Source organism: Macaca thibetana, chromosome 1, assembly GCF_024542745.1.
Source record: "Macaca thibetana thibetana isolate TM-01 chromosome 1, ASM2454274v1, whole genome shotgun sequence".
Taxonomy (NCBI): Eukaryota; Metazoa; Chordata; class Mammalia; order Primates; family Cercopithecidae; genus Macaca; species Macaca thibetana.
In genome coordinates this window covers 93,577,467-93,593,659 of record NC_065578.1, presented here as the reverse complement: position 1 = coordinate 93,593,659, position 16,193 = coordinate 93,577,467, and the positions used below count along the sequence as shown (strand labels likewise).

Sequence of the window (16,193 nt, the reverse complement as noted above, 5' to 3'; positions counted from 1 at the left end):
GCATTTGTTATATGTATTACAATATTGCCAAAAATTATGACTGATTCTGAAGCCATCCATTGACAAATGAAGGCGAATGATGAAAAGTTTTAAGATGTTTAAATATTTTGCTATTATTCATGATTATTCCTAAAGTTTATCTTTTCAAACTATTGCTACTACCTCAGAAGATAACACAGTTTATCTGTGTGGCAAGACACTGAACAATTTAAATTTTAGGTGTGAATCGTATTTCCTGTTTCTGTACCTTTATTGTGCATACATATGATACTAATTCTTAACAGGAAAAAATACTTTTTTCTTTTTTTTTCTTTTATACTTTTTTTTGAAGGTTTTAATTTGTTTTAGAGATTGGAATAAAAAAGCTATGATGATATATAATCCTAATAATAAAATTACTTTGACCAACAGTTTTGAAAAATATCCTTTAAAAATAATAGCTGCAGCCTGGGCGTGGTGGCTCATACCTGTAATCTCAGTACTTTGGGAGGGTGAAGTGGCTGGATCACCTGAGGCCAGGAGTTTGAGACCAGCCTGGCCAACGTGGCGAAACCCAGTCTCTACTAAAAATCCAAATATTAGCCAGGAAGGGTGACATGGCACTTGTAGTCCCAGCTACTTGGGAGGCTGAGGCACAAGAATCTCTTGAACCCGGAAGGCAGAGGTTGCAGTGAGCCAAGATCGTGGGCGCTGCACTCCAGCCTGGGTGACAGAGTGAGACTCTGTCTCAAAAATAAATAAATAAATAAATAATAGTTGCAGGCTCGCTCTCTCTATATATTTGCCTCATTTGAAAAAAAAAATATATATATATTGCAACTATGTATTACATATATATAATATTATATATATATATATTTTGAGAATGAGTGAGAACTCTTTCACCTGGGCTGGAGTGCAGTGGTGCGATCTCGGCTCACTGCAACCTCCACCTTCTGGATTCAAGCAATTCTTGTGCCACAGCCTCCCAAGTAGCTAGGACCACAGACATGTGCTACCACACCTGGCTGATTTTTGTATTTTAGTAGAGGTGGATTTCTCCATGTTGGCCAGGCTGGCCTTGAGCTCCTGACTTCAGGTGATCCATCCACCTCAGTCTCCCAAAGTGCTGGGATTACAGGTATGAGCCACCACACCTGGCCTGTTGCAATATATTTAATAGTGGTCACTATGTACCATGCTCTGCGCTAGGCCTACATCATCTTAATTCTTAAAACAGTCTTTTGAAAGTAGTGTTCTTATCCCTCTTTTACAGAAGACCAAACAAAGTTAGGTGAATTTAAAATATGTAGCCCAGTGTCATACAGGTAATAATGGAGCTCGACTTCAGACCCAGGTCTCCTTGATCATTTTTGCATTGAATCCCTGTATACCCTGTACTACCCAACTTAAATCGATTAAATTTGTTTAAGATCTCAAAGTTTTGGTAAATGATGTTTTCCAGCACAGTGCAATAAAGTAGCACCAGCCACATGTAGTTCTTTAAATTTAATTATAATAGTTAAATAAAATTAAAAATTCACTTCCTAGTCGTGCTAGCCACTTATTAAATGTTCAAGTAGCTACCTGGAGCTATTAGCTACTTTATTGGACAGTACAGATATAAAACATTTCCATCATCATAGAAAGTTTTGTACTAAACTAATAGACTTTCGGAGACATGCTTATCATATAGTAAAATGATAAAAGATGACTGGAAGAGACAGATCTGTGTCTTCTGTTTAGATAGCAATCTGTTTGCATTGCTTCTCTAACTTCTTGACTAATATTTTTATTATCTGCAAAATTTAAAGTTTTGAATGGATTCATTAATGTTAACTAATGCTGTTAGTAACAACAGTGAGGTTGTTCATTCTTGGATCTTGGGAACTGCTGTTGTAAAAAGCTGTGAAATTCTTATGAAGTGTTCTGGCGCTTGAACAGACTTCTCAGGCCCTTTAAGTTTTAAATACTTGAAATTCTTTAGCAGGAATTATGTCAGAGTAACAAATTGTGGCAAAAAATTTCTGAAGCAAAGATTTGTGTTCCTCTCTAATTTTAAATTTATCTTTTTCCATGTTATAAGTCGTTTGAAAATGTTTCTGTGGAATCAGTGGACTCATCCAGTGAAAAAGGTATTTATAACTTTTCACAAACTTCTTGTAGTTACTTTCTATAAATGTCCTGGATTAATCTCCTCTTGCCTAGTAACCTAGTGTATTCATTTTTAATGCAAAATGATATATGAAGTTTTACATATAAAGCTTAAGGGAAATAGCCTGCTAGAGTAGATAGATAATATGAGATATAGACTGATCAAGAATTATGTAAAGCTTTTAACTTGATGAATAATAGAAATATATTTTAAGACAAAAATACATTACAGTTTGAAACCATTTTAAGTTTAAACTCTGGCCTTTTAAATTGTAAATTTGTCACTTGTATTTTTTTTAAAAAAAACAGTTTTTATTGACTAACATCTTAGGATCTGAGTGCTTCTTTGTTTAGAGTTATGATGTGATCACATTTAACATATACTTACCTTGATATTTTTGTTTTCAGGAAATTTTTCCCCTTTAGAACTAGACAATGTGCTGTTAAAGAACACTGACTCTATAGAGTTGGCTTTGTCATATGCTAAAACTTGGTCAAAATATACTAAGAACATAGTTTCATGGGTTGAAAAAAAGCTTAACTTGGGTGAGTTGCCTTTTAAAGCATCTGATTTAGAGTGTAATAATTAAATTGTTTCTAACTCATTTTTTACAGATTATGAGTAATAGAATTCCAAATTAGTACCTGTTTCATTGTAGTGAATAAAACCATTATCCAGAAAAGACTCTTCTTACACTAGATGTAATTATTGAATATTTACTGTGGACCAACTACTAGACCTAGGGACACAAAGACAAATAGAATACTGTCTCCGCCTTCAAATAAGTCATACTCTAGTTGGTAAAAAGAAATGCAGTCAGATAATATGGTCAGGAGATAATAGCAACAATAGATGTATGAGTAGAAGGCAATGGAAGCAGAGAAGAAACATTTTAACAGCTAATATTTCCCCAGTGTTTTACAGTTGTCAAAATGTTTTCATAGTCATTATCTTATTTACTTCATACAAAAACCCTGAGAAGTAAGCAAGACACGAATTGTTTTTCCTATTTTACAGCTGAGAGAGACAAGACAGGAGATTCCCTAAGGTCATATAGCAGATTTGCTTAAAGTCATATAGCATAACTGGAAGAATATAGAATCTATCCAAAGCCTATGCTCTTTCTACTATATTATTTGCTTATAATAGAGAATGCTAATCAGAATCACCTGAATAGTCTTGTAGAGGGTCAGTACACAAGCCTAGGTCCTATCCTTCAAAGAGGCGAAATGAAGGCAAATATATTCTGAAAAAGTTTGCCAGTTGATTCTGATGAGCACTCACAATTACGAAATGCTGCGTTAAGAACTGTACATGGTGGCTTATGCCTGTAATCCCGGATATTCCTGAGGCTGAGGCTGGAATATCACTAGAGCCTGGGAGTTCGAGACCAGCCTGGGCAACATAGTGAAATCATGTCTCTTAAAAAAAAAAAAAAGAAGAAGAAGAAGAAAGTATTGCTGTGTTATATCTTGATACTAGTATTTGTGATAACTTCTTAATTGTGGAATTACAAGTAATTTTAGAATATGGGGGGGGGAAATAAATTGATTTTACCTTCTGATACCTTCTTTGAACTTTTCAGAATTGGAGTCCACTAGAAATATGGTCAAGTTGGCAGAGGCAACTAGAACTAACATTGGAATTCAGGTAAGTGTTCTGTGAACTTCTAGGGTTCTATAATAAGAAACTACTCATGAACTCCCAATAATTTGCAAAATCAGAATATTTCAGTTAATATAGGAAAGCACTTAAATGCTGATCATTTTATTGACAAAATTATTTTAAGTTTAGATGGATGTCCATTATGAAAAAATCTAGGAAATATACTTTTTTTTTCATCTTAATACAGGGTCTCACTCTGTAACCCAGGCTGGCGTGCAGTGGCATGATCTCAGCTCACTGCAACCTCTGTCCCCCTAGGCTCAAGCGATCCTCCCACCTAAGCCTCCTGATTATGTGGAACTATAGGTGCCCACCATGCCTGGCTAATTTTTGCATGTTTTTATAGAGATGGGGTTTCACCATGTTGCCTAGGCTGATCTCAAACTCCTGAGCTCAAGTAGTCCGTCCCCTTGGCCTCCCAGAGTGTTGGGATTACGGCGTGAGTCACTATTCCTGGCCAGAAATTTACAATTTTATACAAATACTGATTGTCTTGATAGCTACTACTTTTGCTAACCAGTTTTATAATTAATTAATTTTCTTCTATATTTTTCTCATAGTCATGTTTATGACTAGTTATTTTTCTGGGGGCAAAAGTCTAAACTTAGTTTCCCTTTTTGGAGAGTAGTGATGTGTTTGGAATTCTAGTGCCATTTCTATTGTAAAATTTACTTTTCAATTTTAAATTTTAGGAGTTCATGCCACTGCAGTCTCTGTTTACTAATGCTCTTCTTAATGATATAGAGAGCAGTCATCTTTTACAACAAACAATTGCAGCTCTCCAGGCTAACAAATTTGTACAGGTAAAGATTAATTTATATGTGTAATACACTTTTTCATTAAACAATGGCATGCCTTTAGAAAATTGCTTTTTTCTTTTTCCATTTTAAATACCCTTCACAGCCTCTACTTGGGAGGAAAAATGAAATGGAAAAACAAAGGAAAGAAATAAAAGAACTTTGGAAACAGGAGCAAAATAAAATGGTTAGTATTAAAATGGAGTTTCATATACCTATTTGTGAACATTTAAAATAATCTGCAGTATATACTGACCTTCCTTGCTCTCATTTTTCTAAAATACTGTCTTAACTATCTTGCTGAATATGCTAAAGACATTTAGCATAAAGACATTTAGCTGAATATGCTAAAGACATTTAGTTCTGTAGGATTTCTTTCATATTCTGTGTTTAATACTCTTTGCGATGTAGCTTGAAGCAGAGAATGCTCTCAAAAAGGCAAAATTATTATGCATGCAACGTCAAGATGAATATGAGAAAGCAAAGTCTTCCATGTTTCGTGCAGAAGAGGAGCATCTGTCTTCAAGTGGTGCATTAGCAAAAAACCTCAACAAGCAACTAGAAAAAAAGCGAAGATTGGAAGAGGAGGCTCTCCAAAAAGTAATGATCTTTTTCTTTTTTATTTGCAAGTTGAATTAGCAGTAATCTGCCAGGAGTTTTGTGTCAAAGTTCTGTGTCTGCCAGGACTGCCTGGAAAGGCGTGTTAAAAGATGGCTAAGCCCATCCCCCAGAGTTTCTCATTCAGTAAGTCAACAGAGGGGGCAAGGCAGGTTACATTTTTTAACAGACTCTCAGGTGGTGCTGATGCTGTTGGTGAGGATCCACATTTTGAGAACCACTATGCTGAGAGCTGAATTTTGGAGTTTTGAAAGAATATCTTACTGAAGGCAGTAGTTTAATAGATATTTTACTTGACAAGAAAGTTCACCTTTTAAGCAAGTGTGTGTGTATATGTGTACTAATTCAAGCACCTGATAGCAGGGATAGGCAGAAGCTTTGTATTATTGATGAAGTGTAATTTTACGAACAAAATTCTATAAGATTATATGGAATATAGTAAATGTAAATATAAAATGCTATTTCAACTAGGAGCAAGTATTTTATAGACAAACAACATACTAATTATAAATTGTACATGGCTGTCCATTAAAATCAAGTGCCTTTGAATCACGGACCAGAACAGATTAAGTTTAGAAGTATTATTTTGAAAACAGAATATTTCAGAATTTTCAGTTATTTCAACTTAGCTTTACTATAGTAAATATTTGTTTAAAATATAAATTCTAGTGGTTTTCTTTCTGTCATATTTGTGAAGGTAGAAGAAGCAAGTGAACTTTACAAAGTTTGTGTGACAAATGTTGAAGAAAGAAGAAATGATCTAGAAAATACCAAAAGAGAAATTTTAACACAACTCCGGACACTTGTTTTCCAGTGTGATCTTACCCTTAAAGCTGTAAGTAATTTCTTCAGTATTTTGAAGGCAAGAAGAAAAGACCATCAGGCCAGGCATGGTGGCTCACACCTGTAATCCCAGCACTTTGGGAGGCTGAGGTGGGAGGATCACTTGAGCCCAAAAGTTTGAGGTTACAGTGAGAGAGAAGGAAGGAAAGAAGGGAGGGAGGAAGGTAGGGAGGGAGGGAAAAGAAAGAGAAGTCTCTGTATCTGCAGAAGGGGAAGGTATGCCTTATAAGTTACAATTCTTATGGGATTTAGATTCTGAGATTAATAAAATGTGTTGAGTTTTTCATAGTGATGCACAGTTTGAATTTCTTTTGATCTACCTTTCCCCGTGTTCTCTGGATTAATGATTTGTTTGGTTAAAATTGAAGTCTGAGTGTTTAAAATTGCTTCTAAGCCACCAGTTTTCTTGGCTTTGCTGACATAATTGTTTTGACCCTTGAAACTTCTGTCAGTGCTCTGAGTTATATTCTTCAGAATTGGAGTAAATTAAATATTAAAATTGAACCAAATTATTTGTTTGGAGACAAAGCATTCTGCCCTGAAGTATTTTTATTTACTCTTTAAAATGCTTTTTGTAAAATTAATTACATATAAAACCTTTTTTTCCATGTATAGTCCGCAAGTTTTAACAGTTATAAATTTGTGTAAGTACCACCACAATCAGGATTCAGAACAATACTGTCACTTAAAAATGATTCCTTCATGCTACTTACTTTGTAGTCCAACTCTCTGCCCACTCATAACCCCTGGCAAGTACCGATCTGTTCTCTGCCTTATTAGTTTGGTCTTTTCCAGATTGTCATATAAATGAAGTCATATAGTATATAACCTTTTGACTGGTTTATTTTACTCAGCATAATGCCTTTAAGATTCATCAATGTTATGCATGTATCAATAGTTTGTTTCTTTTTATTGCAGAATTCCATTGTGTGACTGTACTACAGTGTTTATCCATTCACTAGTTGGACATTTGTGGTGTTTCCAGTTTGGGGTGATTATGAGTAGAGCTACAAAATATTTTCTTATACATTCTTGTTGAACATAAGTTTTCTTGTCTCTCAAGTCAATACCAGGAGTGGGATTACTGGTTGGTGTGCTAAATGTATAGTTACCTTTTTAAGAAACTGCCAAACCGTTTTCCAGAGTGGCTATAATATTTTTCATTCTAACCGGCAGTGTCTGAGAGTTCTAGTTGTTCTGTGTCCTTGACATGTATCAGTCATTGTTTTTAAATGTTAGCTGTTCCAATAGGTGTGTTATCTAATTGTGGTTTTAATTTGTGTTTCTAAAAATGATTAACAATATTGAGCATCTTTTCAAAGGCTTATTGACAATCTATATTTTAGCTATTTTAAAAATTGAGTTGTTTATTTTCTTGTTGAGCTTGCATATATTTTCTCTCATTGGAGCTTCTCTTTTTATTATTTTAGCAGTGTATTTTGGGGAGCAAAAGGTTTTAATTTTGTTGGAATCCAACTTATCAGTTTTTTCTTTTATGGGTCATGCTTTTGGTTATATCTAAGAGTGCTTCACCTAACCCAAGAACATAAAGGTTTATCCTATGGTTTCTACTAAAACTTCTGTAGCTTTACATAAAGATATATGATCTGTTTTGGGTTAATTTTTGTGTAAGATTTAAGGTACAGGTTGTTCATTTTTAGCATATGGATGTTATATTAAAATTATACCCATAGTATTTTACTTTATCAGAGTGACACAGAGAGGTCAGTGCTGTTGAAAGAAAAACTTAGGACTTAAATTTCCCAAGAGAAGGGGACACATCAGTCCACGCAGGGCCACAAGGGAAATACTGGGTTTGGCAAGCATAAGCAGGGATGAAAGGAAGCTGAGTAGAGTTTTTGTTGGGGTTTCCTCAGGAAAGGCAAGGTAAACTGTTCCTCAACAGTTTGGCTAGTGTGGATTTCCGTGGACTTTGGATCATAGGGATGGTTTCTAGTTGTGTTGTACCTGACCCCGGGGTGATTTAGGACAGATAAAATAATTGGCGTTGTGTGTGAGAGTTAGAAAAGGAGGTGGCTGGATTTATAAACTGGAGACTTGTTGCTTTGCACATGAAAGCTGTGATCCTACCTGAGCCCTTGGCTATCTCTAGGAATTAGCTAGCCCAGGGAGAGTCAGTCTCTCACTGGCCAGCATGCTTTTTAAGATGTCAAAACTGCATAAAATAGAGAAAATAAAAAACATGGTAAATGCAGATGTCCACTTGTTTTGATACCATTTGTTGAAAACACTATGCCATTTTCATTAAATTGCCTCTGCATCTTGGTAAAAATCAGTTGGCCATATTTGTAGGTGTCTACTTCTGTATTTTCTGTTTTGTTGCACTGAAGTACTTGCTGTCTTTTTTTTTTAATACTTTAAGTTCTGGGGTACATGTGCACAATGCGCAGGTTTGATACATAGGTATACATATGCCATGTTGGTTTGCTGCACCCATCAACTCATCATTTACATTAGGTATTTCTCCTAATGCTATCCCTGCTCCAGCGCCCAATCACCTGACAGGCCCTGGTGTGTGATGTTCCCCGCCCTGTGTCCAAGTGATCTCATTGTTCAATTCCCACCTATAATTGAGAACATGCGGTGTTTAGTTCTTGCTGTCCTTTTTGTAAAGCCCCAGTGTCTTGATTATTTTTGCTTTACAGCAAGTCTTAAAATCAGGTGCATAGTGTGGGTCTTCCAGCTTTATTCTTTTATAGAATTGTTTGAGTATTTTAGGTCCTTTGACCTGCCTTAAAAATGTTAGAATCAGCTTGTCCATATCTCCAAAAACTCTTGCCAACATTTTGGTTGGATTTGGTATTAAGTTTTAGATCAGACTGGGGAGCATTGACTGTATATGTAGCATCTTAGCAATATAAAGTTGCCAACACATGAACATACTATGCCTCTCCAACTACTTAGGTCTTTGATTAAAAAAAAAAAAAAATCAGCATTTTGTAGTTTTCAACATACCTTTAATAAGTTGTGTTAGATTTAATCCTGTGTATGTATGTGTTTATTTGGGGGGGGCTATTGTGAATGGTCTGTATGTACACATAAGTGCATATGTATAGATTTCCTTTATTTAAAATTTCCATTGTTAATTGGGTTTGGGGGCTTTTTTGTTTGTTTTTGTGTTTTGAGACAAGGTTTTACTCTGTCACTCAGGCTGGAGTACAGTGGCGTGATCATAGCTTACTGCAGCCTCACCCTCCTGGGCTCAAGTAATCCTCAGCCTCCCAGGTAGCTAAGACTACACGTGCATGCCACCATGCCCAGCTAATCTTTGTATTTTTGTAGAGACTGGGTTTTGCCATGTTTGCCCAACCTGGTGTCGAATTCCTGGGCTCAAGGAATCCACCCACCTTGGCCCCCCAGAGTGCTGGGATGACAGGTGTGAGCCACCGTGCCTGGCTGTTTTAATTGTTAATATTTAGAAATATACTTGATATTTTGTGTGTTGGTCTTGTATTTTGCAGCCTTGCTAAACTCACTTACTTGTTCTAGGAGCTTTTTGTAGATTCTTCGGGATTTTCTACATAGAAAATTATGTTACCTGCAAATAGGGACAGTTTTATATCTTCCTTTCCAATCTGTATTCCTTTTATTTCTTTTTCTTATTGCCCTAACTAAGGCTTCTAGTACACTGTTAAATAGGGGTAGTGAGAGAAGACATCCTGGCCTAATTGTCCATCTTAGGGGAAAAGCACTGTCTTTCACCATAAAATATGGTGATAGCTGTAGGTTCTTTGAAGATGCCTTTAATCTGGTTAAGAAATTTCTTTTTTCTAGTTTGCTGAGAGTTTTATCATGAATAAAGGTTAGATTTTATCAAATGTTTTTCTGCATTATTTGATACATGTAGTTTTGTCTTTAGCCTGTAAATATGGTGGATTATGTTAATATTTGAGTGTGGACCTAGCTTTGCATCCCTGGAATAAGCCCCTCTTGGTCATGAGGAATTGTTTTCTTTTATATATTGCTGGATTCAATTTGCTACTTTGTTGACTATTTTTTTCTTTTTCTCTCTGTTAGAGAAAGATTGATATGTCTAAAAAAACTGTTTTTGTCTGATTTTGAAAGTGTAAGGGTGATTTTGGCTTCATAAAATGAATTGGGAAGTGCTCCCTCCTATTTTGTTTTCTGGAAAAGATTGTGTCAAATTTGTGTTATTTCTTCTTTAAAAGTTTGATAACATTCCTCTGGTGAAAGTGTCTAGGCTTGGGATTTTCTCTTTTGGAAGTTTTTTTTTTTTTACTACGTATTCAGTGTATTTTGATATAGACCTATTCAAGTTAATTATTTCTTCTTAGGTGATTTTTGGTAGCTTGTGGCTTTCATGGAATTGGTCCTTTTTATCTAGGTTGTTGAATTTATGTGCATAATGTGTCTTGTAGTATTCTCTTACCTTTTAATGTCTCAGTGGGCTGTAGTAATAACCTCTCTTTCATTCCCGATACTGGTAATTTGCATCTTTTTTCTCTTTCTCTCTCTTTGGTCAATCTGGCAAGAGGTTTATAAGTCTTATTATCCTTTTAAAAAAGAAATAGCATTTAGTTTCATCAATTTTTCTTTTTCTCAATTTTACTGATTCTGCATTTTATTCTTTATTTCTACTTTCTTTGGGTTTATTTTGCTTTTTAAAAAAAAGTTTCTGAAAGCAGAAGCTTATGTTGTTTATTGAGACCTTCCTGTGCTTTTCTGATACATTTAGTTCTTTAAATTTTCCTCTCCAAGCATTGCTTATGTATATCTCACAAATTTTGAAATTTGTATTTTCATTTATATTCAGTTCAAAATATTTTCTAATTTCCCTTGAGACTTCGTCTTTGATCTGTGGATAATGTAGAAGTCTGTTGTTTAATTTCCAAGTATTTGAGGATTTTCTGGATATCTTCCTGATACTGATTTTTAGTTTAATTCTATTATGGTAGGAGAAATACTTGTTATTATTACATTTCTCTTAAATCAATAAAATAAAAAAGAAAAGTAGGGAAAAATCGAAACTAAAAGCTGTTTCTTTGAAAAGATCAGTGATGAATTTTCCATGTGCACATTTGAAAAGCATGTGTGTTCTGTTGTTGACTGGAGTGCTTTGTAAGTATCAATTGGTTCCTGTTGTTTTAAGATGTAATTTATTTCTTCTGTATTCTTGATGATTTACCTTTTGCTACTTTTATCAATTACTGAGAAAGGAGTTTTGAAGTCTCCAACATATGGTGTATTTTTAGTTCTATCAGTTTTTGTTTTATGTATTTTGAAGCTCCATTGCTTACACAGTAACAATTATTATATGATCTTGGTATATTGATCCTTTTATCCTTAGAAATGTGTCTTTTTATAGTGATAAATTCCCTTACTTTTTATTCTACTTTATTTAATATTGATATTTTATTCCAGTTTTCTTTTGATTATTTTGAATGTAGCATATCTTTTATCATTCTTTTAATTTTATCATATTTAAAGTGAGTTTCTCATATAGCATATAGAGAGCATATACTTCTGTCTTGATTTTTTTTTTTAAATCTATTTTGGCACTATCTTATAAGTGGAGTGTTTAAACCATTTATATTTAAGGTAAATATATGTTCAGATTTAATTTTATCATTTTATTTCTTTTTCATTTATGCCTTATGATATTTTCCTTAATCTATTTTCCTTTTGCTGCCTTCTTTTGGATGAATTGATATTTTTCTAGACATATCTTTTAATTTGTCTACTGGGTTTTTTTATTATGTATCTTCATATACCTTTTTAAAAAAAATTGGTTGCACACATCTGTGTTATTAAGAAGTTATAGTAGCTCAGGTTATATTCCTAACTTCTAAGTGTTTTCTGAAGAAAACATTGTAAAGGAAAAATAGTGTGGATGCTCATAACACCTCCCCGGCACCAGTGTCATAAATTGAATATTGCTTGCAATGGTCTTGGATTCACTGTCAATTGAATATTGGGTTGCCTGGCCCATGGGTCCAATTACCAGAATGATTTTTTTCGCCTTTGTCCTTATAAAATGAGAAAAAAGTTTAACAAATGAACCAAAACTGAGATTTTGTTTGGTAGAACTCTCTCCCTTCACTTCTCTTGTTCTAATGACTACAGTGTCTTTTTCAAGAGAATATGGCTGTTACAAACCATTCCTGGCCAGCTTCCAGTTAGGAAATTCAATTTTTATCTATTTATATAACCTGAAAAAATCTCCCTCTAATTATCATTTAGAAACTTGCATTGCCTTAATAACCACAATGGTTGCACGTAGACTTCCATTATTACTTTTTACTTTTGTCTACAGTTACTCTCAGTGGAGCTAAATGTAAAACTACGTCAGTTGACCAATGAAAAACTGTGTTTGATTGTTTATGTCATATGGAGTCAACCAGTTAAGCAGCATGTATCAAAACATAATAGTTTTTGAGATCATTTAACATTGTAAATTCTCATTAGAATCCCACAATCAGTGCAACTTACTTGAACTGAGTTGCTATGGACTGTTTATCACCCCCTGCAAAATTAGCATGTTGAGATCCTAATCCCCAGTGTGATAATGTGATGATATTTGGAGGGTGGGGCCTTTGGGAGGTGACTAGGTGGAGCCCTCGTGACCCTTTCCCTTCTATCATGTGAGGACACAGAGAGAAAAGAGCAGTCTATGCACCAGGAATTGAGGCCCACACCAGACGCTGAATCTGATAGTGCCTTGGTCTTGATCTCTCAATCTCCACAACTGTGAGAAATAAATCTTTGTTGTTTAAGTCACTCGGTCTATGGTACTTTTGTTGTAGCAGCCTGACGTGACTAAGAATGTACAGATGTAGTAGTACATATATGAACTCTGTCATATATGAAAATGGATATTGTGTCATTAAGATACAAAATAAGCATTCTGGTAAAAAACAAAAATTATCTCTTTCATGGAACAGAAATAGAAGTTCTAAGATTACTAGTTACCTGAAAAAGTAGTAATGAACTGTGAAACACTGTTGAAGAAGCTGAATATTTAATGTGGTTTCCAGAGTTATATGAAAATGCTAGATCCCTTTAAAACATGTGCTAGGACAGTTCAGCCTAAAATAGATTGTTCTATAAATAGCCAATTTAAAAAAAATGGTTGCACACTTATCTATGTTTATACATACACTTTTTTTAAGTCTACTTAGAATTAGTTCTAAGTAGAATGCAGAAGCATCACCACCATAGAAGTTCCTTTACCTAATCTGGGTTGTATTTGATATATGTAAATTACATCCATATACATTGAAAACCTCACCAGACTCTCACAATTTTTGCTTTTAAAAGTCATACATATTATAAAGAGGTTAAGAAGGAAAAAGTAGTCTATTATTTACTATTTCTATTCATTCTTCTTGCATTCTAGTGGTTCCATCTTTCCTCTGGTAACATTTTGTCTAAAGAACTTCCTTTACCACTTATTTTGTAGCAGGTCTGCTGGTAATGGATTCACTTGGTTGTGTTTCATATGAGAATGTCTTTATTTCATCTTCATTTCTGAAGGACATTTTCACTGGTTATAGAATTCTAAATACAGAAACCAGTTCTTTCACTGCTTTAAAAATATTGTTCCACTGCCTTATGGCATCCATAGTTTCTCATGAGATACCAGTAATCATTTTAATTATCATTTCCCCAATTGTGGCATGTGTTTTTCTTTGGCTGTTTTTGTGGGATTATTATTATTATTTTTTTTTGTCTTTGGTTTTTATCTGTTTAAGACGTATCTAGACCTGGTTTTTGCTGTTTTTTCCTTTTTTGGATTGATTGAACTTCTTGAATCTACAAGTTTGTCTCTTGCAAAATTTGAGAAGTTTTCAACTATTGTTTCTTCAATCTGGTTTTTTTTTTTTTTTTTTTTTGGTGGTAGTCTTTTTCCTCGTTCTCTGACACCCAGTGACTCAAACATTAGAGCTTTTGTTAATCTTCCGCAGTTCTGGAAGTCCTTTATTTTTTCCCCAAAGCTTTTTCCTCTTGGTTGTTTATACTGTTCTGTTGATCTGTCTTCAAGTTCACAGGCTCTTTTCCTTTGTTATCCCCATTCTCCCATACAGTTCGTCCAGTAAATTTTTTGTTCTGGATACTTTATTTTTCAGCAATAAATTTTCCTTTTGTTTCTTTACATCTTACATTTCTTTGCTGAGGCTTCTGTTTTTCCATGTTTCAAGATTGTTTGCTCTACTTTTTTAAAACCTTTGTAATAGTTGTTCTGGAGTTTTCATCTGATCATCCCAAATCTGAGCCATGTCAGTCTTGGTATCTTTTTATTGTCTTTCGTCTTGAGAGTTGTTTAGATTTTCCTGGTTCTTTGTATGACAAGCAATTTTGAATCATATCCTAGATATTTTTACTACTACTTTATTGACTCTGGGTCCTGTTTATAACCTATATTGAACATTAATTTTTTTTCAATTTTAGCAACTATTTGATACAGTTAGGTTCATTTTCCAGCTTCTGTGTGACTCCCTTCCCAATCTTCTGGCTGGGAAACTTAGGTCTGCCTATTCTGCTGTTCTCCCCGGCCAAATGTGGGGAGGATAAAGAGAGAAAAGTAACAGAAATTTCAGACCCCTCTCTAGACACAGTACACCTGGTCATAAAGGAGGATTTCCATCAGAGTTTTGGCATCTCTTCAGCTGCTACTGTCATCATTGCTGCTCCCACAGGATTGTGTCTTAGGGATTTGGACTTGCTTAGGGTCTAAGGCAGAAGAGAAAACAAATATACAAAAGAAACCAGGGAGTTTTCTTCTACTGTTTAGTTACATCTCCCGTCACCCCTCCCCGCTTTTGTTCCTTGGACCAGAAAGAACCTCTCTTGGTGCTCCTTTTGTCTACACTCAGTTTGTACTTTGGGACTTGGAGAATTGGGTAGGAGCTGAGCATGGGCTGGAAAACAGGGCAGGAGTAGACCTATTGCTGGACTGGTCATACCTCGAATTGTAGTTTTTTTCCATTTACTTTTCAGAGTCTTGATTTGTGCATTCTGTTCAGATTTTTAGGTGAATTCAGTGGGAGACTGGGGGGAGTTAGCTTACTGCATCTGAACCAGAAAACTTCCTTAAAATGTTTTTGAGTTTTTAAAATTGTATCTCATTATTTTCCAAATTTTGATTAATTAATATTTAGTTAAAGAATCATGAAAGGATTTAACAGAATTATAAAATCCAGGATTTGAAATTACCTTAGAAGTCATTTAGGCCAATCTTTTACCTTTGATAAATTCCCTCTACCTCAAACAATAGCTAATGATAGCTAAGATTGACTACGTACCTGCCAGTGTATTAAGCTCTTGGTCTACATTAATTCATTTAATTCTCACAAAAATCCTATCAAGTTTTTATACCCATTTTACTGATGAGAAAACTAAAGTTTAGAAAGCCTTCTCAAGATGCGGTCCTTGGTCATATTGCCATTACTTTGAGAGCCTATGAGGAATGCAGAATCTTGGGTTTCAACACAGATCCTTAGAATCATAATCTACATTTGGACAAGATCCCCAAGGTGATTCATTTGCACATTAACTTTTTCAATGCAGTTAATGAAGGTCACCTAGCATGCAGGTTACCTTTAGGATCAAGAGAGTAAGCAGTTTACCTTTAGCTGGAGAATGCTCTAATATAGCCAGTTGCTAGAATTAAACTGCACCTTATGCAGTTTGAATTTTCTTTGTTTCTTGAAGGAGTTAGGGCACAAATAAGCTACTTATTCTGTTATCTATACTTTTCAAATACTATTTATGCAGAGTCAAGTATCCTTAGGGAAATGCCTGTCTACATTGAAAAGGACTTAAAGACTAATTATCCTATCATCTGGTATGTCAAGAGAGATGAAGAAGAAACGTGGCAGTCTTTGAAATAACATTAAGCTAATTGAAATTTAGCATTTATTCAGATTGTTTCCCTTAAATACCTTCCCCACAAAGAAGCCAGAGTGTCATTTTAAAGAATAAATCAGATCATGTTATAGCTTTGTGTAAAATGCTCCACCAGCTTCCTGTTGCACTTAAATTCAGACACCTTGCCATTGTTTAGATGACTACTTTTTTTAGCTTTATCTTCAACGAGAGCTCTTTCCATATACTTCAACCATATTGACCTTTCATCTGTTTCTTGAGCATGACAA

General features: G+C 34.7%; 1 protein-coding gene across 3 annotated transcripts in view; it reads left to right on the top strand.

Annotated features, from left to right (window-relative positions):
- Positions 1 to 16,193, top strand: part of ARHGAP29 (Rho GTPase activating protein 29) — a 65,058-nt gene that overhangs the window by 30,388 nt on the left and 18,477 nt on the right. For all 3 annotated transcript variants that reach the window (XM_050777795.1, XM_050777894.1, XM_050777932.1), the window contains 7 exons: positions 2,066 to 2,114; positions 2,542 to 2,679; positions 3,720 to 3,784; positions 4,492 to 4,602; positions 4,703 to 4,783; positions 5,008 to 5,196; positions 5,912 to 6,049. In XM_050777795.1, the coding sequence (XP_050633752.1) occupies positions 2,066 to 2,114; positions 2,542 to 2,679; positions 3,720 to 3,784; positions 4,492 to 4,602; positions 4,703 to 4,783; positions 5,008 to 5,196; positions 5,912 to 6,049 (771 nt within the window). The remainder of the gene's footprint in view (positions 1 to 2,065; positions 2,115 to 2,541; positions 2,680 to 3,719; positions 3,785 to 4,491; positions 4,603 to 4,702; positions 4,784 to 5,007; positions 5,197 to 5,911; positions 6,050 to 16,193) is intronic.